Below are 27,197 nucleotides of genomic sequence, written 5' to 3' on the forward strand. Positions count from 1 at the left end.
GTGGTACCTTCAGGCATTTGGAAATTGCTCCCAAGGATGAACCAGACTTGTGGAGGTTTGCCGATGACACAACAGTGGTAGGCTTGATCACCGACAACGATGAGACAGCCCATAGGGAGGAGGTAATAGATCTGTCTCCCCTCAGGAGAATCAAAAGTTTTGGCATGGGACCTCAGATCCTCAAAAAGTTCTACAGCTGCACCAACAAGAGCATCCTGACTGGTTGCATCACCGCCTGGTTACGGTCATTTCTTTTAACGCATTCAATATTATTATTCCAGTCTTCCTGTTCTCATTGTCGGAGTAGAAACATTGTTTACGGAGTGCACAACATATGCTACACTGGTGAGAAACACGTTTTGGTTAATTTAATTCCATTTCCATGTTCTGTCAAGTTAGTCGTGGTCTTTTGTTTGGAGCGCTCCTGTCAATGTTGAGTAAGGATGAGCAGGCATAGAAATAGGCCTATAGCCTACCTGGCCTGCGTGCAAATGTAGGCATATAAATGTTCCCATTTGGGGATCTGATAGTATTTCTGATTGGCATAACACACCACAACTAATGACCTGAGGAGCTTCGTAAAGTAATCTTTTCTTCACCTCAAACAGCCAGCAAACAAAGACTGTTTTTACATCCACTGAGAATTACAATAGTTGATCAATGTATTTGAAAAATCTTTCCAGCTCTGTCTACCTTTCGATGACCACTCAGTGTGGAAGGGAAAAATGTTCTGATCCAGTGGAAACGTTTCCTCATTGCCGACAACTTCAGGAGAGTGATTGCATAATCTGCAAAAACAAGCAATGGCAGGAGGACAATAGTTGGGTCAGGTTACGTTTTTTTTCTTCTGATTATCTAGATCTCTGGCCCCCTCTTGAGGCATCAACCGTAAGCTTAACGCATCAAACAAGATCAATGCATATACACTGCTCAAAAAAATAAAGGGAACACTTAAACAACACAATGTAACTCCAAGTCAATCACACTTCTGTGAAATCAAACTGTCCACTTAGGAAGCAACACTGATTGACAATAAATTTCACATGCTGTTGTGCAAATGGAATAGACAACAGGTGGAAATTATAGGCAATTAGCAAGACACCCCCAATAAAGGAGTGGTTCTGCAGGTGGTGACCACAGACCACTTCTCAGTTCCTATGGTTCCTGGCTGATGTTTTGGTCACTTTTGAATGCTGGCGGTGCTTTCACTCTAGTGGTAGCATGAGACGGAGTCTACAACCCACACAAGTGGCTCAGGTAGTGCAGCTCATCCAGGATGGCACATCAATGCGAGCTGTGGCAAGAAGGTTTGCTGTGTCTGTCAGCGTAGTGTCCAGAGCATGGAGGCGCTACCAGGAGACAGGCCAGTACATCAGGAGACGTGGAGGAGGCCGTAGGAGGGCAACAACCCAGCAGCAGGACCGCTACCTCCGCCTTTGTGCAAGGAGGATTAGGAGGAGCACTGCCAGAGCCCTGCAAAATAACCTCCAGCAGGCCACAAATATGCATGTGTCTGCTCAAACGGTCAGAAACAGACTCCATGAGGGTGGTATGAGGGCCCGACGTCCACAGATGGGGGTTGTGCTTACAGCCCAACACCGTGCAGGACGTTTGACATTTGCCAGAGAACACCAAGATAGGCAAATTCGCCACTGGCACCCTGTGCTCTTCACAGATGAAAGCAGGTTCACACGCACATGTGACAGACGTGACAGAGTCTGGAGACGCCGTGGAGAACGTTCTGCTGCCTGCAACATCCTCCAGCATGACCGGTTTGGCGGTGGGTCAGTCATGGTGTGGGGTGGCATTTCTTTGGGGGGCCGCACAGCCCTCCATGTGCTCGCCAGAGGTAGCCTGACTGCCATTAGGTACCGAGATGAGATCCTCAGACCCCTTGTGAGACCATATGCTGGTGCGGTTGGCCCTGGGTTCTTTCTAATGCAAGACAATGCTAGACCTCATGTGGCTGGAGTGTGTCAGCAGTTCCTGCAAGAGGAAGGCATTGATGCTATGGACTGGCCCGCCCGTTCCCCAGACCTGAATCCAATTGAGCACATCTGGGACAACATGTCTCGCTCCATCCACCAACGCCACGTTGCACCACAGACTGTCCAGGAGTTGGCGGATGCTTTAGTCCAGGTCTGGGAGGAGATCCCTCAGGAGACCATCCGCCACCTCATCAGGAGCATGCCCAGGCGTTGTAGGGAGGTCATACAGGCACGTGGAGGCCACACACACTACTGAGCCTCATCTTGACTTGTTTTAAGGACATTACATCAAAGTTGGATCAGCCTGTAGTGTGGTTTTCCACTTTAATTTTGAGTGTGACTCCAAATCCAGACTTCCATGGGTTGATAAATTTGATTTCCATTGATAATTTTTGTGTGATTTTGTTGTCAGCACATTCAACTATGTAAAGAAAAAAGTATTTAATAAGAATATTTCATTCATTCAGATCTAGGATGTGTTATTTTAGTGTTCCCTTTATTTTTTTGAGCAGTGTAGTTGATTTTATTAAAACACATAGGGTGTGTCTATATATGGAGAAATACACGTTCGAGCAATCGATTGGTCGAAAGAACAGACAACTTTCGGGTCTTCCAAGATTTTTTTTTAGTCGAGGACAGCCATACTGTAAATGTATCGCACAGCTCTAATCCACACACACTGAAATAATCCACTCCACTTCCCACAAAACACACCCTTCACAATCGAAAAGCTTCCGTCTATGAATGCCCATTCTGCATTCAGCATACACCCTACCTCTCCCTCCTTTCCCTCTCTACCGTCTCAGTGCTTCCCTCAATGAGGGGAATTATTTCAGCTTGAAATTGCATGCTCTCATATTCTTTTTGTTCCGTTTTCGTCATCTCTAATGGGCAATTACATCAGGCTCCATTCGGAGGCCATCTTGTTTCACTGACCTCTAATTGATTGGCTGCCCAAACTGCTCGACTTCTACAAGCACTTTAAGATCACATTTCCCTGTTTAAATAACGGATTACAAGATCCATGAAAGTAGATTGTGTGGAAAATAAAAGGCAGGGATTGCCTCTCGTTTGAGTCGTTACAGAGACTCACACTGGAGATGGGCAACCCTCTATTTCAAACCTCAGAGACTGGGTTATGAGGGGAGATGGAAAGCATTCAGAGTGCTTAGACTACTTTACAGTCACGGCATCTGTGTGTGTTTGTGTGTCTGTTTACCACTTCTGCTCTCTCTTTGTTCAAAGAATAGTTTTAGTCACGCTATCTGTCTCCAGATGGATATCAGTATGACCAACAGACTGTTTGCCACTCTCTCTCTCTCTCTCTCTCTCTCTCTCTCTCTCTCTCTCTCTCTCTCTCTCTCTCTCTCTCTCTCTCTCTCTCTCTCTCTCTCTCTCTCTCTGTGTCTGTCTCTCTCTCTCTCTGTCTCTCTCTCAATTTAATTCAATTCAATTTGCTTTATTGGCGTGACGTAACAATGTACATATTGCCAAAGCTTATTTTGGATATTTACAATATAAAAATTAGAATCAAAATGGTCAACGGGACAACAGTAACAACAACAACCAAGTGTCGAAATAACCATACATTCAACAATATCAATAAGCATACAGTAGAGGACATGTGCAGGTTGATTGGTCTGTCAGACACTGTCCCTCAACTTATGGCAGGCAGCAATGTAGTGCGCTGCCAACCCACAGCTCACTGCGTCCTCCCCCAACAGGACGGGTAGCCTACTCTCATCAGAGAGGTCTTTGAAACCTTGAATAAGGGTTTCAAATTTGGGGAAATGACACTCTCTAATTGTTTTATATTTTTTACATTTTGGCAGGAAATGCAGCTCCGTCGCAGGTTCTGCTATTGTGCAGTGGTTTCACAGCCTTTCATTACATTTACATTACATTTAAGTCATTTAGCAGACGCTCTTATCCAGAGCGACTTACAAATTGGTGCATTCACCTTATGATATCCAGTGGAACAACCACTTTACAATAGTGCATCTAACTCTTTTAAGGGGGGGGGGGGGTTAGAAGGATTACTTTATCCTATCCTAGGTATTCCTTTCCTCTACAGGGAGCCAGGTTTTCCTGTGTCTACCCTTCTCAATGGCAAGGCTGTGCTCTCTCTCTCTCTCTCTCTCTCTCTCTCTCTCTCTCTCTCTCTGTCTCTCTCTCTCTCTCTCTCTCTCTCTCTCTCTCTCTCTCTCTCTCTCTCTCTCTCTCTCTCTCTCTCTCTCTCTCTCTCTCTCTCTCTCTCTCTCTCTCTTTCTCTCTCTTTCTCTCTCTCTCTCTCTCTCTCTCTCTCTCTCTCTCTCTCTCTGTCTCTCAATTCAATTCAATTGACTTTATTGACATGGCAAGTTCATTGTTACTTACATTGTCAAAGTATACATATCGAAAAATATAAATAAAATATATATGTATATATATACAAAATATATATTTATATATAAATAAATGGTGGGACCAACAGCAATAATAATAATAGTAGTGGACATGGGATTACCATTAACAACAACTACAACAACAATATTAATCAGAACGACAATACATTAAAGCAATGGTAGTAGACCAGTGTCAACATGTAGTAGACCAGACACATGACCTGGTATGAAAGACAAAACAAAACAAGATGGGAAATAGTATCAACATTACTTTGCACTTTTCACTGGCTGTCCCTCAGGTTGTGGCAGGAGGACACATATTTGGCTGCTCACCCAATAAATATTAGATTTTTTATAGTTTCAAATTCTTTGTATTGAATTATAATTTTGGGAAAGAAGTATTCTCTTAGGTCTTAGAGTGAGCACAGCCTGTCCTCTCTGGGCAGCCAGGTTTGTCTGTGACGACCGGTCTCTATAGCCAGACTGTGCTCACTGAGTCTGTACCTAGTCAATGTTTTCCTCAGTTTTCTATTAGTCACAGTGGTCAGATAGTCTGCCACCATGTACTGTCTGTTTAGAGCCAAATAGCATTGAAGTTTACTTTGATTTTTTGTGGTGTTTTCCAATAGGTGATATATTTTTATTTTTGTTTTGTGATGATTTGGTTGGGCCAGATTTTCTGAGGGCTGTCCTGAGGCTCTATGGGGTTGGTTTGGGTTGGTGAACTGAGCCTCAGAACCAGCTGGCTGAGGGGACTCTTCTCTTGTTTCATCTCTTGACATTGTAGAGCTGTGTGATGGAATGTTTTGGGGTCACTTGTTTTTAGATGGTTGTAAAATTTGATGGCTCTTTTTTCTATTCGAATGAGGAGGGGGTATTGGCCCAATTCTGCCGTACATGCGTTATTTGGAGTTTTTCTTTGTACTTGCAATACAGTCTTGCAAAACTCTGCATGCAGTATTTCGATTGGATGTTTGTCCCATTTGGTAAATTCATTATTAGAGAGTGGACCCCATACTTCACTGCCATATAGAGCAATTGGTTCTATAACTGATTGGAAAATTCTGAGCCAGATTCTAATTGGGATTTCGATTTTGATGTTCCTTTTAATGGCATAGCATGCTCTTCTTGCTTTGTCTCTCAGCTCATTCACAGCCATGTGAAAGCTACCTGTGTTGCTGATATTTAGTCCTAGATATGTGTAGTTTTTGGTGTGTTCTAATAGAACTGTGTCCAAATAGAATTTATATTTGTCATCCTTATTTCCAGACCTTTTTTGGAATATCATTATATTTGTTTTTTTTAGGTCAGAGCCCAGGTCTGACAGAACCTGTGAAGACGATCTAGGTGCTGCTGTAACCCCTCTTTAGTGGGAGACAGCAGCACCAGGTCATCTGCGTACAGCAGACACTTGATTTCAGTGTTGTGTAGGGTGATACCAGGTGCTGCCGATTCTTCTAATGTTTTTGCCAATTCATTAATGTAGATGTTAAATAGTGTTGGACTTATTGGGCAGCCCTGTTTCACTCCCCGCCCCTGAGAGAAGAAGTCTGTTTGCTTGTTCATTTGTTTTTAGTGTACATTGATTTAATAAAATCATATGTTTTCCCTCCAATACCACTTTCTATTAGTTTATAAAAAAGACCTTCGTGCCAAATTGAATCAAATGCGTTCTTGAAATCTACAAAACACGAGTAGATTTTGCCTTTGTTTTGGTTAACTTGTTTATCAATTAGAGTGTGGAGGGTGTAAATGTGGTCTGTTGTACGATCATTTTTTAGAAATCCAATCTGGCTTCTGCTCAGGACGTTGTGTTCTTCAAGGAAATTATGTAGTCTGCTATTTATAATACTGCAGAGAATCTTCCCCAAGTTGCTGTTAACGCAAATTCCTCTGTAATTATTTGGGTCAAATTTGTCTCCATTTTTATAGATTGGTGTGATCAATCCCGGGTTCCAAATAGCGGGGAAAATACCTGCAGTGATAATGTTGAAGAGTTTGAGTATAGCCAATTTGAATTTGTGGTATGTATATTTGATCATTTCATTTAAAATACCATCAGCACCACAGGCCTTTTTGGGTTGGAGAGTGCATAGTTTTTCCAATAATTATTCTTCTGTAATTGGGGTATCCACAGGATTCTGATAGTCTTTGACTGCTAATTCAAGGATTTGTAATTTTTCTTGTATATCTTTTTGTTCTGGGCTCTTTGTTATATTGCTGCAGAGGTTTGCAAAGTGATTTCTCCACATATCCCCATTTTGGATAGCCAATTCCTCATGATGAGGTTTGTTTAATTTATTCCAAATCTCCCAGAAGTGGTTTGATTCTATGGATTCCTCAATTCCATCCAGCTGATTTCTAATGTGCTTTTCCTTTTTTGTTCTTAGGGTGTGTTTGTATTGCTTCAGTGTTTCCCCATATTGAAGGCGTATATTTTTGTTGTCTGGTTCTCTGTGTTTTTGATTAGATATATTTCTCAATGACTTTCTTAGATTTTTGCAATCATTATTTTTGGTTTGCTCTTATGCTTCTTTAAATTAGCCAAGGAGGCTAATTTGTCAAATATAAAGTTTATGTTCCTAACGGCCAAATTTACACCTTCATTGCTGAAGGAGAATGTTAAGGCTAAAAAGTTGTCCAGGAGAGATTGTATTTTTTGGCTACTAATTGCTTTTTGGTAGATGTCTGTAATGTTTGCACTCCATCTATAGGCCTGTTTAGTACCATGTAATTTATTGGGCCATGATGCTTCATGGTTGGGTTCTGCTCTTCTCAGATACACTGTGATTTTACTGTGGTCTGAGAGAGGTGTTAGTGGGCTGACTGTGAAGGCTCTGAGAGACTCGGGGTTTAGGTCGGTGAGGAAGTAGTCTACAGTGCTGCTGCCAAGGGATGAGCTGTAGGTGCACCTACCAAAAAAGTCCCCTCTCAGCCTGCCATTGACTATGTACAGACCCAGTGTTCGACAGAGCTTCAGGAGCTGTGCTTCGTTTTTGTTTTTCACTTTGTCATAGTTGTTTCTGTGGGGGTATGTGGGGAGGGAAAGGTTGTTGCTTCCTGGTAGGTGTTTATCCCCATGACTGTTAATAGTGTCTTGTTCTTCTGCTGTTCTAGCATTCAGGTCTCCACAGACCAGTACATTGCCTTGGGCCTGAAAGTGACTAATCTCCCCCTCTAGAATGGAGAAACTCTCTTTGTTGAAGTAGGGTGATTCTGAGGGGGGAATGTATAGCCTCCTTGTTGATTTTTAACCTCCTTGTTGATTTTGATCAATTCGATTGAATTAATTAGTTCAGATTTATACCATATTCTCTCTCTCTCTCTCTCTCTCTCTCTCCAAAATCAAGTTTCTCTTGGTAACAGCAGAGAATCCCCTCCTGTAACCTTGCTGTGTAATATTTGTTTTGTGCAGCTAACTGTGAGTAGCATATTTTAGTTACGTGTATAACTTTATGAGCTGGGATATCTGTCCTGCAAATACTTTAGGTCCGAGACTGTATAAAATGTTTCCAATGTGCTCCTTAGCATTTAGTTAGCTCTGGGATTTTACCTACATGTTAGCATTTAGTTAGCTCTGGGATTTTACCTACATGTTAGCATTTAGTTAGCTCTGGGATTTTACCTACATGTTAGCATTTAGTTAGCTCTGGGATTTTACCTACATGTTAGCATTTAGTTAGCTCTGGGATTTTACCTACATGTTAGCATTTAGTTAGCTCTGGGATTTTACCTACATGTTAGCATTTAGTTAGCTCTGGGATTTTACCTACATGTTAGCATTGCTAATCTTCATATTACAGTTCAGTGCCGGTATTACCGAATATCCTGGTATGGCACGAGGTCGGTATGAGGGTATGACAATCTGATACCGCCCATGTCTACTCTCCTTCTATAATGAACACTCCTATATTGTCCTTCCTCTAGTCACCTGGGTCCTGTTTTTCATACCTCCCACAGTTTGTGCTTTTAAATCAGAGAGAGAGAGAGAGGGAAAAAAGGATAGAGAGAGCGATAGAGAGACAAATACAAAGACAGAGCGAGTGTGAGAGAGACTGACAGAGAGTGAGAGAGAGAGACATGCAAAGAGAGCGAGAGATAGAGATTCTGAGAGACAGCTCGGCAGGTAGTCTACTTTTTGAGGCCACTTAGAAGAAGGAAGTCAGGGGGATTGTGAGAATTAGCGGTAGCCCACGTCGCCTCTTCCGTTTAAAGGGGCTTTGTAATGCCTGCCTACCGGGGTAGGTGTGTGTGTGTGTGTGTGTGTGTGTGTGTGTGTGTGTGTGTGTGTGTGTGTGTGTGTGTGTGTGTGTGTGTGTGTGTGTGTGTGTGTGTGTGTGTGTGTGTGTGTGTGTGTGTGTGTGTGTGTGTGTGTGTGTGTGTGTGTGTGCGTGTGTGTGAAACCCCCTGCAAACAACCTCCATACCTCCTCCAAAAACAACGGGGCTCCAATTACTCTCAGGATTAGAGGAAAATACAGTAGAGAGGGAGATAGAGAAAGGTACAGAGAGAGAGAGAGAAGAACAAACACCATTGTAAATACAACCCATATTTATGTTTATTTATTTTAACTTGTGTGCTTTAACCATTTGTACATTGTTACAACACTGTATATATATAATATGACATTTGTCATGTCTTTATTGTTTTGAAACTTCTGTATGTGTAATGTTTACTGTAAATTTTTATTGTTTATTTCACTTTTGTATATTATCTACCTCACTTGCTTTGGCAATGTTAACACATGTTTCCCATGCCAATAAAGCCCCTTGAATTGAATTGAATTGAATTGAGAGAGAGAGGTAGCAATGTAAAGGGAATCTATTCAGTACAGTATATCTGTCCAAGCCAATAGGATTTGCTCTGTGCATAGCACAATCATAATACAGATGGCTTGTGTTGTTATTCTCACCCATTTCATCTCTGGTTGTTAAGAGAAACTGATGGAGAGGCTTTGGACATCACTGTCTCTATCTGCATCCTTAGTTCTGTTCAAGTGCATAGGACTTTCTTTTAACTGTCTTGAAAGAAGAGGACATAGCAGAAACAGAGACAGATATGGAAGAGGAAGGAGATATAAGGAACGGGGAGATGGTAGAGCGATAGCGGGAGATGTGTGTCTGCGGTGTGTGTATTCAAAGCATTGTTATCCACCCTACTCTTATGTTTAAAAGCCGTATTCATTCACACTGTTGATCTGAACCCTGTTTTTGAATAGTTGTTTTGACAGGTGTCATCACCACTCAGCACTATGTTGTCAGAGTAACTTTGTGTGTGGAGGAAGAGCTCCTCTTCTGAGTTCTTTTCAGAGTAGAACTGTGACTACACAGTCGTTCTCAGCACAGTTCATAATCACAGCATCTGTATTGATAAGAGGGACCTTGCCTGGGGTTGGATCTGATCTAGGTACATTTTAAATAGGATCAAAACACTGGAGGTAGAAGTTGCCTTTCACCACAGGTCTAGGATCTGATTATCTTTTAACGGAACTATAACCTTCAGCATTAGTGAAATTATGACATATTTGATCCCGTATCAGTTGTTCAAGTTCAAGCAAATCAAAGTCATCTTTTACTTGGCCAAGGACTGTGTGTGTAGAGCAGGAAACAGCAATGTACAGTACAAAGGCAGGCGCATGCCCACACACACACACTGCCCTCATATCTATGTATTGATCGTAGCAGATGGGCGTCAATCAATCTTATCTCCGCTCCACAGATTCTCCCTCACACCTCCAGAGGGACCCAATAAGGCACAGACCTTGAACACATTTTATACTTGGTGTGTGTGTGTGTGTGTGTGTGTGTGTGTGTGTGTGTGTGTGTGTGTGTGTGTGTGTGTGTGTGTGTGTGTGTGTGTGTGTGTGTGTGTGTGTGTGTGTGTGTGTGTGTGTGTGTGTGTGTGTGCGTGTGTGCGTGCGTGCGTGTGTGCGTTTGACATACCTAGTGGACCTATTGTAATGTCTGTGTGTATACCCTTTGTCTGTGATGCGATGTGGTGGTAGGTGAAGCAGACCTGTTGGACTTGGACGTGTGTGTGTGTGTGTGTGTGTGTGTGTGTGTGTGTGTGTGTGTGTGTGTGTGTGTGTGTGTGTGTGTGTGTGTGTGTGTGTGTGTGTGTGTGTGTGTGTGTGTGTGTGTGTGTGTGTGTGTGTGTGTGTGTGTGTGTGTGTGTGTGTGCGCGCGCGTGCGAGAGAGAGAGAGAGAGAGAGAGAGAGAGACTTCCTAATATACCTACTACTGTACATTCGATTTCCTTTACAAATTATATACTGTCTATACCAGTGGGGGCAGGAAAGATGAAACTATATTAAATATATTCACGTCACCAAATAATTGATTAGAACACACCGTTTTTCAATTAAGTTCTACATTAGCTTCAACAACACTCTGTAGGGTAGCACCATGGTGTAGCCGGAGAACAGCTAGCTTCCGTCTTCCTCTTGGTACGTTGCCTTCAATAGAAAACCTAGGAGGCTCTTGGTTCTCACCCCCTTCCATAGACTTACACAGGTATTATGACAACTTCCGTAGGACGGCCTCCAACCTATCAGAGCTCTTGCAGCATGAACTGACATGTTGTTGTCCACCCAATCAAAGGTTAAGAGGTTAATCTAGTACTGAAAGCCTAAGCTACAGCTAGCTAGCACTGCAGTGCATAATGTGGTGAGTAATTGACTCAAAGGGAGAGAAAGACAATAGTTGAACAGTTTCCAATAAAATGATTTCTTAAAAAATGAAGGAGAAGCAAGAGCGTGAGGGAGAGATTGTCATTTCAGTGTCAGTTTCACTTACTTAGCTAGCAAATGCAGCTGGCTAGTTTAGTTACTCAAACACCCGGCTCAAACAGAGGGATGCTATGTTAGCTAGCTGGCTATGATTATCCAACAAAACAATGGAACTCTTCCAAGTCAAGGTAAGCTTTTGGTTTTATTAATTTATTGCCACCGCTGCCTGCCAGCAGTAACTGCTAAACTGCTTAGTGACTATACACTGTAACGTTACTGCATGATTGTAGTGTCTTTACTAACACATTAGTTCTATTAGCTATGCTGACTAGGACGTTACTTTAGCTAATATGGGGACAACGATGTAGGCTGGCTGTAGCAATTATGACATGGTTTGGCTTGGAGAGTTTTTTTTGCCTGGTCACATACAGCTGATGTGTTGTTCATTGAAGTCCACAAACGAAAGGAAAAGGTGAGAGGAGGAGAGAGCATAGAGGCTAGAATGAATACAATGTGGCTTCTATGAAAGTGAACTGTGTTTATGCGTGATCAGGGGTGTATTCATTCCACAGATTCTGTTGAAAAACGTTTCTTAAACAGAAGCAAACGAAACGGGGATAAAAATACCAGAATTTGTCCAATAGAAACTCTCGTTTGCAAATGTTGGACTAATGATTACACCCTAGATAAGCTGGACGCAGGCAAGACTGTGCAAGGTGGTATTGAATGTGTCACTGTCTGTCCATGTGTCACTGTCTGTCATCTCCAATTTTTCTCTCGACCTGTCGTGCACCTACGTTGTACACTTTCATTCTCAGGCTAGCTTGTAGCAACCTCATGATGGGTATAGGGAAAAAATGTTGTATCATGTAGTAGCCTAAACCTATCGCTGTCACATTGAACTGGGTGAATGGAATATGAATGACAGTCTTCCAACATGCTGAAATAGAAATAAGGCCATGCTTATGAAAAAAAGATAATCCTCCCTCATCTTAAATGCCACTGACCGCCACTGGTCTATACATACCATGCATTTATATTCTGGAGTCTGGCACATGCTCACTTTAACATACCTATGTATCTACTTTGGACTGTTAACTGGACTTGTTCTGTTATTTCTTGATTTCTTCTTTAGATTTGTTTTATTATTTGTGTATTTGCATGACATTCTTGTGTACTGTTGGAGCTAGTAACACAAGCGTTGTGCTGCACCTGCTATAACACCTGCAAATCTGTGTACGCGACTAATACACTTTCATTTGATTTGATTTGAAAGAGACCGAGAGAGTGTGTGGGAGAGAGGCAAAGCCAGAGGTTATGTCAGGTAACTTTTACCACCAAATGTTTGAAAAATAAGGACATCAGAAAAATAAGATTCCCTACAGTAGCTCACTACCACAACAAATGACTTTTTGGTGCAACGCAGACCCATTCCTTCATCTACCAAGCCTTACAAACTGTAGCCTGGATGTCTGTTATTGGGTTTGGAAAATCAAACATGCGGTTTTACATTATTGAATGATACACTACCGTACATCACTCAGCATCTGTAGTACAGCAGCCCTCGCCATCTCAACAGATTAGGAATCAATGATAATGTGCCTCTCTATCATGCTTGAGATGTGTGTAATCAAAGGAGAACTACAGTGCACCGCATTCTGCAAAGTATATGAAACACAGTCAATACTGCACGCTCAACAAAGCATTGTCAGGAAAGAGAGCTATGAAATCGGCAGTGGGCTGTTACAATAAAGATAAAGATGATGTCTTCTTATGCACCTGCCGCACCTAAAATAGAACAATTCCCGTAGAACCTGTGTGATTAGATCGACTGCAAGTCTTCAGTCATGTTGAAGCGTTAAAATATGAAAGACAATTAATTATTTACAACTCTCATGTCTGGGACTGAGGTTCACCACAAATCAATTCCCAAACTGGAAACAGCTACACATTCAGAATAAATCCATGGAAATTGATTCCACAGCAAACCAAATATGGTTATTTCAAGGTTCCCGGGATTTTCCATTGGGTTGTGGGAATGGTGATGGACAGTAAAACTAACACCTCAAAATACAACAATCATATGGTTATGGACAGTTTTTTCTCCTTACCTCGGCAGACGTTCCCGTTATCAGTCTCGAACCCGGCCTTGCAGGTGCAGCTCCCGATAGGAACCATCCACTCGCCATCTCCATTGCAGTACAGCTTTATGGGCACGTCCACCTCCTCTGAATTCGGGATGCAGATCCCTCTAGCGATGACCAGGGAGGTGCTCTCCGCCCCCGTCATGGTCTCTGGGAAGATGGCAAAGTTCTGCACCACACTGGGGCACTTCTTATAAAACACTCTGACTGAGAGTAGCGACATACAGGCACCATAGTCCTGAAACGCCAGGTAGAACCCATTCTTCGACAGTGGGCCAAAGCTCCGAACCTCCGTGTTGACCTTCATCAACCGTCCGCCGAAGTCCACCTGGGAGAAGCTCTCGTCAGCCGCGATGGTGTCAACCTTTAAGTAGGGGGCTTCCATCCAGAAAGCGGTTCCTTTGGTGGCGATAACCGAGTCCGTCTCGTAGTAGTAAAGGTTGAAGGTCTCCTTGCAGGAGCCGGGGACGTTGGGGATGGAGCTGCAGTCACGCACGGTGAAGCGCATCTCCACGTAGATCCTCTGAGCTCCACGTCGGTCGATGAAGGTGGTGAGGAGCCAGTTGTTCTGGCTGGGCTCGAACACATTGCACACCTGGTAGGTCCGTATGGTGTTGAGGTTCTCGTCGTAGCCACTCACCTCCTCCCACTGTGAGACAAACAAAGTAGAGACCAGAGAGAGGGGGGATAATTAGAAACATACAGTATCTTGAAAAGTCACAAACTCAGCTACGAAGAGTTTTTGACACTACAATGCCAAAAGAGAGGGACGCTCAGCTAGTATCACCTCAACTCTTTATGTAAACACATTTCTGAAACCATATACAGTACCAGTCAAAATTTTAGACACACGTGCTCATTAAAGAATTTATCTTTATTTTTAAATATTTTCTACATTGTAGAATAATATTGAAGACATCAAAACTCTTAAATAGCACATATGGAATCATGTAGTAACCGATAAAGTGTTAAACAAATCAAAATATATTTTAGATTTTAGATTCTTCACAGTGCCACCCTTTGCCTTGATTACAGCTTTGCACACTCTTGGAATTCTCTCAACCAGCTTCACCTGGAATGCTTTCCAACAGTCTTGAAGGAGTACCCACATATGCTGAGCACTTGTTGGCTGCTTTTCCTTCACTCTGCGGTCCAACTCATCCCAAACCATCCCAATTGGGTTGATTTCAGGGGATTGTGGAGGCCAGGTTATCTGATGCAGCACTCCATCACTCTGCTTCGTCAAATAGCCCTTTCACAGCCTGGAGGTGTGTTGGGTCATTGTTGTTAAACAAACGATAGTCCCACTAAGTGTAAACCAGATGGGATGGCGTATCGGTGCAGAATGCTATGGTAGCCATGCTGGTTAAGTGTGCCTTGAATTCTAAAAAAATCACAGACAGTGTCACCAGCAAAGCACCCCCACAACATCACACCTCCTCCTCCATGCTTCACGGTGGGAATCACACATGCGGAGATCATCCGTTCACCTACTCTGCGTCTCACAAAGACACGGCAGTTGGAACCAAAAATCTCAAATTTAGACTCATCAGACCAAAAGACAGATTTCCACCGGTCTAATGTCCATTGCTCGTGTTTCTTGGTCCAAGCAAGTATCTTCTTGTTGGTGTCCTTTAGTAGTGGTTTCCTTGCAGCAATTCAATCATGAAGGCCCTATTTACGCAGTCTCCTCTGAACAGTTGATGTTGAGATGTGTCTGTTACTTGAACTCTGTGAAGCATGTATTTGGGCTGCAATCTTAGGTGCATTTAACTCTAATGAACTTATCCTCTACAGCAGAGGTAACTCTGGGTCTTCCTTTCCTGTGACGGTCCTCATGAGAGCCAGTTTCATCATAGCGCTTGATGGTTTTTGTGACAGCACTTGAAGGAACTTTCAAAGTTCTTGAAATGTTCCGCATTGACTGACATTCATGTCTTAAATTAATGAATGACTGTCATTTCTCTTTGCTTATTTGAGCTGTTCTTGCCATAATATGGACTTGGTCTTTTACCAAATAGGGCTATCTTCTGTATACCACCCCTACCATGTCACAACACAACTGATTGGCTGAAACGCATTAAGGAAAGAAATTCTACAAATTAACTTTTAACAAGGCACACCTGTTAATTGAAATACATTCCAGGTGACTACCTCATGAAGCTGGTTGAGAGAATGCCAAGAGTGTACCAAAGCATTCAAAGGCCATTTTCCCTAAAGTGGGGTTACAAGTTTAGAAACTGTAATATGTGCACTGGGAGTCGGGAAGCAAGTTCAGGGAGTGAATCAATTAATAAATAAATGGAAACATAATACAAAACAAGAAACACGAACAACGCACAGACACGAAACTGAAACAGAAACAATGACGCCTGGGGAAGGAACCAAAGGGAGTGACATATATAGGGAAGGTAATCAGGTAAGTGATGGAGTCAAGGGGTGACAGGTGTGCGCCATAATGAGCAGCCTGGTGACCTAGAGGCTGGAGAGGGAGCACACGTGACATGAACTTTCAAAGCAGAATGACTTTCCCATTGTTCCTCAACAGCAGCGTATGCTATACATTTTTCGAGTCTCTAAAAAACAAAATTTCCAATTTTGCTACAGTACATAGGACCAAAATGAACCGGTCGGTCACAATTACAGAACAGCTATAGCACCGTGAAAACTGAAAGAGACCAAAGACAAGCAACAGAAACCTGGCTGAAGAGAGAGACCAGCTACAGAGAGGGGAAAGACCTACTTACCAGTTATAGAAAACTGTATAAAGAAATAGACGAGCTACAGGTCAGCTTCAACAACCTGGCTAAAGAGAAGAATGAGCTACAGACCAGCAACAACAAACTGACGACAGAGAAGGACCAGATAAAGAACGGCTACAATGCCACGAAAGGTGAAAGAGACAGGGCACTGAGCAACAACTGCCTTAGCTATTTTAGAAAAGAGGGATGTCCGTAGGGACCTTTTGTTAACTCACACACATACAAGTATTACACATCCAAACTTTCAGGAGATCCACAGCTGATTAATGACCTTGCCTGAGAAACCCAAAGCCTGAAACCAAAGAGGGTATACTAAGAGAAACTGATTCTCCAATAGAAATCCCTGAACGCACTTGTAGAAGATGATGTCATGGTGACATTACCTAGCTAAGCTCATGTGCATAAACGTATTATTAGGTCTAACGGTTGTGTCGCGCTGAAATGTGCACGTGCAAGCAATCAAATCAAGGCACTCTTTGATATAAAAATATATATTGTTTTTGACGATAATGAAAATGTGTGTTTGTCACTTCCACAAAGTTGTAGTCATGTTCAGCTACTTACAACACTGGCTTCAATTTAAGTTGTGCATTTAGATGTGGAGAAAAAGAATTTCTCCCTCCCATTGACTTCCCAAACCCCTGGTCTGTTTGGTGTGATTCGTGGGCATCCCCGGAGGTAGTGGCCACTTGGTCCATGTGTCTTGTTATCATGATATAATGGATCTTACTCTGCCTGCCAGTGTGATGTGATCGAACAAAACTGCCTTTGTTATTTAGTTTGTTTCAAATTTTTAGGTCGCTTGCTTGTCTTGTTAATTTGTTGTTATCTGATTGATGTATCTTGATTATTGATTGATTTGACTTGTCAATTGTTGTCTTTGTTGCCTAATGAATCATGAAAAATGAACACCCCTCGCGTTGTAGCAGCCCTATGTCACATCTAGATTATTACAACAGGTAGGCCTAGTACTCAACAAACTAAGCTGACTTCCTGAAATGACAGTTTCCTGTCTACCAGTGGTTATGTCTAAAATAGCAATAGATGGAGGGGGACAATGGTAACACACATAAAGGTATCTGATTTTTGCAGAACCAATTTATTTTGAAAAACCAATCCATTTTATATTTGTTCACAAACAGGTGGCAGGGGTATGGACATTTCATTTGGACTCAACTGACTTCCTGAAATGGAAGTTCCCTGTCTAGCAGTGGTTACAGCTCCAGATAGAGAGATACAGTGATAGCACATTTAGGAATCTGCTTCTTTGTTAAAATTAACATAAAGAATAAGATTCATTTGCAGATCCCAAACACAGCCACATCCTCATTCTTGTGAAATCTTATATTCACACCTATTTAGCAGCCAATTACATTCAAGGTTTTGTATTGTCTGCCTAATATGGCACGCCCATTGGTGGTAAGACATCTATAAAATGTTCAGTACACAACATCATACTAGAACATATTCTGTAGCCGATCGTCTGGTAATAGTATTTGAGACCGTGGTAGAACATGGAGATGTCACAGGATAAGTATGCCAATATGGACCGGTTATGTAACAAAGGGTTGAGCAAAAATGACAATATCTATGAAGATGCCATTGCCTCTCAGGACTCAAGAGAAGAGACCAAGAAGGATGCTACTTCTAAGGACAGACCAGTTGCTAACCCCTCAAGTTATGGTAACTCAGGTAGGAGACCCTCCAGAGCTGCTGCAGTTTGTCTGGGGATGCTGTGTGTTCTCCTACTGGCTGGGATTGTAGGTCTGGGTTTCTACCACAAGAATATCATCAGTGGGTTTGAGGATTGTAAAGTCAGCAACATCAACCTGTCTAAGAAAAAAGACCAGTTAGAGATCAGCTTCAACACCATGACTAATGAGAGAGACCAGCTACAGACCAGCTACAACACCATGAAAAAGGAGAGAGACCAGCTACAGACCACCTTCAACACCATGACTAAGGAGACAGACCAGCTACAGACCAGCTACAACACCATGAAAAGGGAGAGAGACCAGCTACAGACCACCTTCAACACCATGACTAAGGAGACAGACCAGCTACAGACCAGCTACAACACCATGAAAAAGGAGAGAGAGCAGCTACAGACCAGCTTCAATAACCTGGCTAAGGAAAGTGACCAGTTGAAGACGGAGAGAGACAGGCTTCAGAAGCGCTTTTCTGACTTAAAACAAGCTGGGCCTAAAGGCTGGACGCTGTTTCAGTTCACTTGGTATTACATCTCCTCTGAGGTAAAATCCTGGGATGAGAGCAGACAGTCTACCAGTGGTTGAGTCCAGTGGTGCAAAGTACTTAAGCAAAAATATTTGAAAGTATCTACTAGTTTTTTGAGGTATAGTTTTTTGAGGCTTTACTTTACTATTTATATTTTTGACTACTTTTACTTTTACTACACAACATTCCGAAACAACATAATGTACTTTTTACTCCATAAATTTCCCTGACACTCAAAAGTACTCGTTACATTTTGAATGCTTAGCAGGACAGAAAAATTGTCTAAATCACGCACTTAAAGAAAAACTCCCTGGTCATCCCTACTGCATCTGATCTGGCGGACTCACTAAACGCAAATGCTTTGTTTGTAAATTATGTCTGAGTATTGGAGTGTGCCCCTGGCTATAAGTACATTTAAAAAACAAGACAATCGTTCCGTCTAGTTTGCTTAATATAAGGAATTTGAAATGATTTATACTTTTACTTCTACTTTTGATACTTAAGTATATTTTGGCAATTACATTTACTTTTGATACTTAAGTATATTTAAAACAAAATACTTTTTCACTTTCACTGAAGTAGGATTTTACTGGGTGACTTTCACTTTTACTTGAGTCATTTTCTATTAAGGTATCTGTACTTTTACTCAAGTATGACAATTGGGTACTTTTTCCAGCACTGGCTATGTCTAGCGAACACAGCATCAGATAAAGATATAGCAATGTGGTACTGTCAGCTCAGGACATACAGCCCGGGAGGCATTTTTATTTCAAACTTTGCAAGCATGTGGAGAAATATTATGCAAAATGCAAGATATACCTATAGCCACATCAGAGGTCCTTAAAATGTTATCCTATATACCCCCATGTTCATGTGTATTACTACCGTGATGCATGTAATGGATCTTACTCGGCCTGCCAGTGTGATGTGATCTACTGTAGTTTGGTATTTTTAGGTCGCTTGCTTGTATTGTAATTTGTTGTTATCTGATTGATTTGTCTTGATTATTGAATGATGTGTCTCTTCAATTGCTTTGTTGCATGACGAAAAAGGTCAATAAAGATTTTGGTCACAAAAAATGAACACACCTCGGGTTGTAGCAGCCGTATGTTACATCTAGAGTACTAGAACAAGTCGGCCTAGTACTCAACGGACTAAACTGACGTCCTGAAATTACAGTTCCCTGTCTACCAGTGGTTATGTCTAAAAGAACATTGGATAGAGGGGGACAATGGTAACACACATAAAGGAATCTGGTTCTTTGTTCAAATCAAAATAAAGAGGAAGATTCAATTCCAGATCTGCTACCTCCAGACCCCAAACACAGCCACATCCTCGTGAAGTCTTATATTCACACCTATTTAGCAGCCAATCACATTCAAGGTTTTGTATTGTCTGCCTAATATGGCATGCCCATTGGTGGTAAGACACCTATAAAATGTTCCTTACACACAACACAGCTTTCATATTTGAACAGATTCCCTAGCAGATCGTCTGGTAATAGTAATTGAGACCGTGGTAGAACATGGAGATGTCAGAGGATAACTATGCCAATATAGACCGGTTCTGTAACAAAGTGGCGAGCAAAAATTTGAATTTATATATGAAAATGCCATCGTCTCTCAGGACTCAAGCGACAAAAGCGATGAGGATGCCACCTCTAAGGGCAGACCAGGAGCTAACCCCTTAAGTTCTGATAACTCAAGTAGGAGACCCCCCAGAGCTGCTGCATTTTGTCTGGGGTTGCTGTTTGTTCTCCTGTCTGTGAGGTGGTCATTCAACAGTGTTATATTAATGCAGGTACACTACATGACCAAGAGCATGTGGACACCTGCTCATCGAACATCTTATTCCAAAATCATGGGCATGAATATGGAGTTGGTTCCCTCTTTGCTGCTATAACAGCCTTCCCTCTTCTGGGAAGGCTTTCCACTAGATGTTGGAACATTGCTGTGGGGACTCGATTCCATTCAGCCACAAGAACATTAGTGAGGTCGGACACTGATGTTGGGCGATTAGGGCTGGCTCGCAGTCGGCGTTCCAATTCATCCTAAAGGTGTTCAATAGGGTTGAGGTCAGGGCTGTGTGCATGCCAGTCAAGTTCTTCCACACCGATCTCGACAAACCATTTCTGTATGCACCTCACATTGTGCACAGGGGCATTGTCATACTGAAACAGGAAAGGGCCTCCCCTAAACTGTTGCCACAAAGTTGGAATCACAGAATGGTCTAGAATGTCATTGTATGAAATTTGATTTACTGACTTGTTGAAAAGGTGGTATTCTATGATGATGCCATGTTGAAAGTCACTGAGTGCTTCAGTTTGTCTATGGAGATTGCATAGCTGTGTGCTCAATTTTATACACCTGTCAGCAACGGTTGTGGCTCAAATAGCCGAATACACTAACTTGAATGGGTACTTATATATAATGTATTCGGAAAGTATTCAGACCCCTTGACTTTTAGCACATGTTGTCACAGCCTTATTCTAAAATGGATTCATATTTTTTTTCTCCCTCATCAATCTACACACAATGCCCCATAATGACAAAGCAAAAACAGTTATTTATTTTATTTTTGCGAAGGTATTAAAACAAAAAACAAAAATATGCCATTTACCTAAGTATTCAGACCCTTTACTCAGTACTTTGTTGAAGCACCTTTGGCAGCGATTACAGCCTCGACTCTTCTTGGGTATGATGCTACAAGAAGCTTGAGCTTCTTCTCTGCAGATCCTCTCAAGCTCTGACAGGCTGGATGGGGAGCATCGCTGCACAGCTATTTTCAGGTCTCTCCAGAGTTGTTCGACCGGGTTCAAGTCAGGGCTCTGGCTGGCCCACTCAAGGACATTCAGAGACTTGTCCCGAAGCCGCTCCTGCGTTGTCTTGGCTGTGTGCTTCGGGTCGTTGTCCTGTTGGAAGGTGAACCTTTGCCCCAGTCTGAGGTCCTGGGCACTCTGGAGCAGGTTTTCATCAAGGATCTCTCTGTAATTTGCTCAGTTCATCTTTTCCCCGATCCTGACTAGTCTCCCAGTCCCTGCCGCTGAAAAATATCCCCACAGCATGATGTTGCCACCACCATGCTTCACCGTAGGGATGGTGCTAGGTTTCCTCCAGACGTGACGCTTGGCATTCAGGCCAATGAGTTCAATCTTAGTTTCATCAGACCAGAGAATCTTGTTCCTCATGGTCTGAGAGTCCTTTAGGTGCCTTTTGGCAAACTCCAAGCGGGCTGTCATGTGCCTTTTACTGAGGAGTGGCTTCAGTAAATGCCTGATTGGTGGAGTGCTGCAAAGATGCTTATCCTTCTGGAAGGTTCTCCCATCTCCACAGAGGAACTCTGGAGCTCTGTCAGCATAACCATTGGGTTTTTGGTCACCTCCCTGCCAATGGCCCTTCTCCCCTGATTGCTCAGTTTGGCTGGGCGGACAGGTCTAGGAAGAATCTTGGTGTTTCCAAACGTCTTCCATTTAAGAATGATGGAGGCCACTGTGTTCTTGGGGAGCTTCAATGCTGCAGAAATGCTTTGGTACCCTTCCCCAGATCTGTGCCTCGACACAATCCTGTCTCGGAGCTCTACCTACATTTCCTTCGACCTCATGGCTTGGATTTTGCTCTGTCATTCACAGTCAACTTCACAGTCAACTGTGACTGCAAACTTGTTGGATGCATTTGCAGTTATTTTAGGTTGTCTTTCGAATTATGTTTTGCTCAATAGGAAATGAATGGTTAATAACGTTTTGTGTCATTTTGGAGTCATTTTATTGCAAATAAGAATATAATATGTTTCTAAACACTTTTATATTAATGTGGATGCTACCATGATTATGGATAATGAATAATGATGATCACACCCCCAAAATCATGAATAAAGATCATATCCAGAGTGTGAATTACACCGTGACATTTGGGGCATCTCTATTTGGCTCTCTATCATGGGCTTAATAGTAAAGATGCCATTTAATGTATTACTTTTTATTATCTGATTATCAAACATATTCAGAAAGTAGGCTACCTGTGCATGTTCATCCAATCAATGCTCTGCATGTGCACCTGCTCCATCTGATAAATGGAAAGAGACGTCTGTTACAAAACACCCACAAATGTTCCTAATGACATTCGTCGATTGCCATTGATTAGGCCGACATTAATCAATGTGTCTTGCTGACAGTGACCTTTTTTTTTTGTAGCCTGAAAAGTCGGGACACCTGAAATGATTGATTGATGGATCTTGTTAGTTGTCTTTGTTGCATGATGAAAAATCTGGTTGCAGCAGGCCTGTGTACACATCTACAGTATTACAACAGGTAATGGGTGGATGGTACTCCACTGACCACAACCTACTGGATGGGAAAAAAATCCTGATAAGAAAATGGAGGAAGATTGTGCTGAGATCAGCATTGGACCGGTAGAAGGGAACTGGAAGGATTTGTCATGTGCCACTCATCTTAACTGGATGTGTGAGCAGAAGCATTAACTTTGTATTGTAAACTGGTTGGAGAACTACGCATGTATTCTGTCTCTCTGTCTCTCTCTCTGTCTCTCTCTCTGTCTCTCTCTCTCTCTCTCTCTCTCTCTCTCTCTCTCTCTCTCTCTCTCTCTCTCTCTCTCTCTCTCTCTCTCTCTCTCTCTCTCTCTCTCTGTCTCTGTCTCTCTCTGTGTGTTTGTGGTTTCCTGCATTTAGGCTATATCTATCCTCCTCGGTGTGTGTCTGTGGGTTGGTTGTTAACTTCCCCTGACCTATACCCTCCTCAGCACTCCATCAGTACTAATGAAGAGAAGATCACCTCTACAATACACACAGCCACATAAGAGAGTGTCTCTAATATGGTCATACATTTGGCAGGAGGTTAGGAAGTGCAGCTCAGTTTTCACCTCATTTTATGGTCAGTGTGCACATAGCCTGTCTTCTCTTGAGAGCCAGGTCTACCTACGGCGGCTTTTCTAAATAGCAAGGCTAAGCTCACTGAGTCTGTACATAGGCAAAGCTTTCCTTAAGTTTGGGTCAGTCACAGTGGTCAGGTATTCTCTGTTTAAGGCCAAATAGCATTTTGTTTTTCTCTGTTTATTTGTTAATTCTTTCCAATGTGTCAAGTAATTCTCTTTATGTTTTCTCGTGATTTGGTTGGGTCTAATTGTGTTGCTGTCCTGGGGCTGTGTGGGATCTGTTTGTGTTTGTGAACAGAGCCCCAGGACCAGCTTGCTTAGGGGATTCTTCTCAAGGTTCATCTCTCTGTAGGTGATGGCTTTGTTATGGAAGGTTTGGGAATCGCTTCCTTTTAGGTGGATGTAGAATTTAACGGCTCTTTTCTGGATTTTGATCATTAGCGGGTATTGGCCTAATTCTGCTCTGCATGCATTATTTGGTGTTTAACGTTGTACACAGAGGATATTTTTGCAGAATTCTGAATGCAGAGTCTCAATTTGGTGTTTGTCCCATTTTGTGAATTCTTGGTTGGTGAGCGGACCCCAAACCTCACACCCATAAAGGGCAATGGGTTCTATAATTGATTCAAGTATTCTTTGCCAGATCCTAATTGGTATGTCGAATTTTATGTTCCTTTTGATGGCATAGAAGGTCCTTCTTGCCTTGTCTCTCAGATCGTTCACAGGTTTGTGGACGATACCTGTGGCTCTGATGTTTAGGCCAAGGTATGTATAGTTTTTTGTGTGCTCTCGGGTAACGGTGTCTAGATGGAATTTGTATTTGTGGTCCTGGCGACTGGACCTTTTTTGGAACACCATTATTTTGGTCTTACTGAGATTTACTGTCAGGGCCCAGGTCTGGCAGAATCTGTGCAGAATATCTAGGTGCTGCTGTAGGCACTCCTTGGTTGGTGACAGAAGCAACAGATGATCAGCAAACAGTAGACATTTGACTTCAGATTTTAGTAGGGTGAGGCCGGGTGCCGCAGACTTTTCTAGTGCCTTCGCCAATTCGTTGATATATATGTTGAAGAGGGTGGGGCTTAAGCTGCATCCCTGTCTCACCCCACGGCCCTGTGGGTAGAAATGTGTGTGTTTTTTGCCTATTTTATCCACACACTTGTTGTTTGTGTACATGGATTCTATAATTTCTTATGTTTTTCCCCTAACACCATTTCCCATCAATTTGTATAACAGACCCTCAAGCCAAATTGAGTCGAAGGCTTTTTGAAATCAACAAAGCATGAGAAGGATTTGCCTTTGTTTTGGTTTGTTTGTTTGTCAATTAGGGTGTGCAGGGTGAATACGTGGTCTGTCGTACGATAATTTGGTAAAAAGTCCATTTGACATTTGCTCTGATAATGCAGAGGATTTCCCCAAGGATGCTGTTGATGCATATCCCATGTTTTCTGTTTGACATTTTAGATTTGATAGGGAAGCTGAGAGGTCAAATATACTATTTAGATTGTCTACTGCTAAGTTTACACCTTCAATATTACAGTGGAACGTTTTGTCCAGGAAGTTGTCTAAAAGGGATTGAATTTGTTGTTGCCTAATTGTTTTTTTGGTAGGTTTCCACACTACATTCCTTCCATCTATAGCATTTCTTAATATTACTCAGTTCCTTTGGCTTTGATGCCTCATGATTGAGTATTACTCTGTTCAAGTAGTAATGCTGTGATCGGATAGGGGTGTCAGTGGGCTGACTGTGAACACTCTGAGGGACTGGGTTGAGGTCACTGATAAAGTAGTCTACAGTACTACTGCCAAGAGATGAGCTATAGGTGTACCTACCATAGGAGTCCCCTCGAAGCCTACCATTAACTATGTACATACCCAGCTTGCGACAGAGCTGCAGGAGTTGTGACCTGTTTTTGTTGGTTATGTTGTCATAGTTGTGCCTAGGGGGGAATATGGGGGAGGGAATGCTGTCACCTCCAGGCAGGTGTTTGTCCCCCTGTGTGCTGAGGGTGTCAGGTTCTTGTCCGGTTCTGGAATTTAGGTCACCACAGACTAGTACGTGTCCCTGGGCCTGGAAATGATTGATTTCCACCTCCAGGATGGTGAAGCTGTCTTCATTAAAGTATGGGGATTGCATTGGGGGGATATAGGTAGCACACAGGCGGACATTTTCCTCTGTTAAGATAATTTCCTTTTGAATTTCTAGCCAAATGTAAAATGTTCCTGTTTTCATTAATTTAGTTAGGTCTGCTCTATACCAAATTAGCACAACCCCTAAGTCCCTTCCCTGTTTCACACCTGGTAGTTTGGTGGATGGGACTACCAGCTCTCTGTAACCTAGAGGGCAACCAGTGGGTCCGTCTCCTCAATACTATGTTTCTTGTAGGATGACAATGTCTGTATTTCCAATTTCTTTGATGAAGTCTGGGTTCATACTCTTTAGGCCAAAGGCAGATGACCTCAGGCCTTGGATATTCCAGGATGAGATAGTGAAGACTTTGTGTTCCATAAAGTGTCCAATGTTGTGGGTCGCGTGGTTTTGTCTCAGGCCAGTAAGTGTGAGCAGAGCCTGCTGAGCATCTGTGGTACATTCCATTGGCTTGGGCTAGTGTAAGAGTGGGGGTTGGGCCTGTTTGCACGCTCACGGCCTGGGCGTATGTGTGACTTCCATGTTGAGACCCTCTTTGCGGGAGTGGGAGGCATGCGATGGGAAGGAGTGGCAAAGGTCTGATCTGAGGGGGCCTAAATGGGGTGTGGGCATGGTTGACTTTGGGGGGGGGTGTTGATGTCTTGGGGTGGAGGTGTGGATGGCGGGGTCTGGGAGAGTGTCTCACTAGTCTGGGCGGGGTGTCTATTGATCTGTTGCTCCTGTGTGAAGTGTTGGGGCTGTGTTTGAGAGCGATATCCTTTAGGGTCTGGGCGAAGGTGGGCACTGCTGCCTTGTATAGGTGGACCTGGTCGTAAAGGCTGTTCAAGTCCAGGGTGGAATGGTGGGCCAGGAAAACATTTGGTTTTGAGGCACAGTCACGAGAAATACTTGCGTTTACCCGCTGTATGGTGGCAGGGTGGAAATAACCACTTGTGCGTTGGGGAAAGTAGAAGAAGCTTTTCCAATCACTCCCTTGAGTGCTGTGGCCACCCTTTCCTGCTCTGCTCTCAGGTCGTTTGTGCCTGTGTGTATTATTATATGGCTGGGTGACCCTAGTTGGTCCTCAGACAGAAGGTGGCGGCTGGGTGTCTGGACACCAGAGTTTAGACACTCTGTGTTTGAGAAATGTTTTTTTTTCTTGTATATATTTCCCGTTTGAGTCCATAAGGAGTACAATCTGTGTCTTGTGTATGTCCTCAGTGGGTGTGGGGGGGTTGTCAGGAGGGCTATAAGGGTGGCTGACAGGGGGCAGGTGCTCAGAGGGGGTGGGATCCCCTGGGCTTGGCCTTCTTCATTTGTCTGTTCTGCTGTGATGTCAACGCTACGGTCAGGGTCTGGGGTGGACTGTTCTGCTGTGATGTCGACGCTATGGTCAGGGTCTGGGGTGGACTGTTCTGCTGTGTTGTCAATGCTACGGTCAGGGTCTGGGGTGGACTGTTCTGCTGTGTTGTCAACGCTACGGTCAGGGTCTGGGGTGGACTGTTCTGCTGTGATGTCGACGCTATGGTCAGGGTCTGGGGTGGACTGTTCTGCTGTGTTGTCAATGCTACGGTCAGGGTCTGGGGTGGACTGTTCTGCTGTGTTGTCAACGCTACGGTCAGGGTCTGGGGTGGACTGTTCTGCTGTGATGTCGACGCTATGGTCAGGGTCTGGGGTGGACTGTTCTGCTGTGTTGTCAATGCTACGGTCAGGGTCTGGGGTGGACTGTTCTGCTGTGTTGTCAACGCTACGGTCAGGGTCTGGGGTGGACTGTTCTGCTGTGCTGTCGAAACTTTTGTTGGGAGCTGAGGTGGGCTGTTCTGCTGGCTTCTCTGCGGGGGTGGTCACCTCTTTGTCACACGCCACCCCCCTCACCCTCTCCTCCAGCAGTCTGGTCCTCTCCTCTGGTGCTCTGTTCTTCTCCTGCTCCTGCTCTTTCTCCT

At 43.1% G+C, this 27,197-nt stretch overlaps 2 protein-coding genes across 5 annotated transcripts in view; one reads left to right on the forward strand and one right to left on the reverse strand.

Annotated features, from left to right (window-relative positions):
* The window catches only part of LOC139550906 (ephrin type-B receptor 1-like), a 324,253-nt gene that overhangs the window by 182,284 nt on the left and 114,772 nt on the right, over positions 1-27,197 (reverse strand). For all 4 annotated transcript variants that reach the window (XM_071362160.1, XM_071362162.1, XM_071362161.1 and 1 more), the window contains exon 3: positions 13,211-13,892. In XM_071362160.1, the coding sequence (XP_071218261.1) occupies positions 13,211-13,892 (682 nt within the window). The remainder of the gene's footprint in view (positions 1-13,210; positions 13,893-27,197) is intronic.
* LOC139550907 (B-cell differentiation antigen CD72-like) lies at positions 17,488-19,327 on the forward strand. Its single transcript, XM_071362164.1, has one exon. It carries the CDS (start codon positions 17,520-17,522, stop codon positions 18,297-18,299), a length of 780 nt encoding a protein of 259 aa, XP_071218265.1. The 5' UTR covers positions 17,488-17,519; the 3' UTR covers positions 18,300-19,327.

Source organism: Salvelinus alpinus, chromosome 23 (assembly GCF_045679555.1).
Source record: "Salvelinus alpinus chromosome 23, SLU_Salpinus.1, whole genome shotgun sequence".
In the NCBI taxonomy this organism is placed as follows: domain Eukaryota; kingdom Metazoa; phylum Chordata; class Actinopteri; order Salmoniformes; family Salmonidae; genus Salvelinus; species Salvelinus alpinus.

Excerpts from the sequence above, each read along its gene's own strand:
- LOC139550907 (XM_071362164.1), top strand. The coding sequence starts at position 17,520 with ATGGAGATGTCACAGGATAAGTATGCCAATATGGACCGGTTATGTAAC.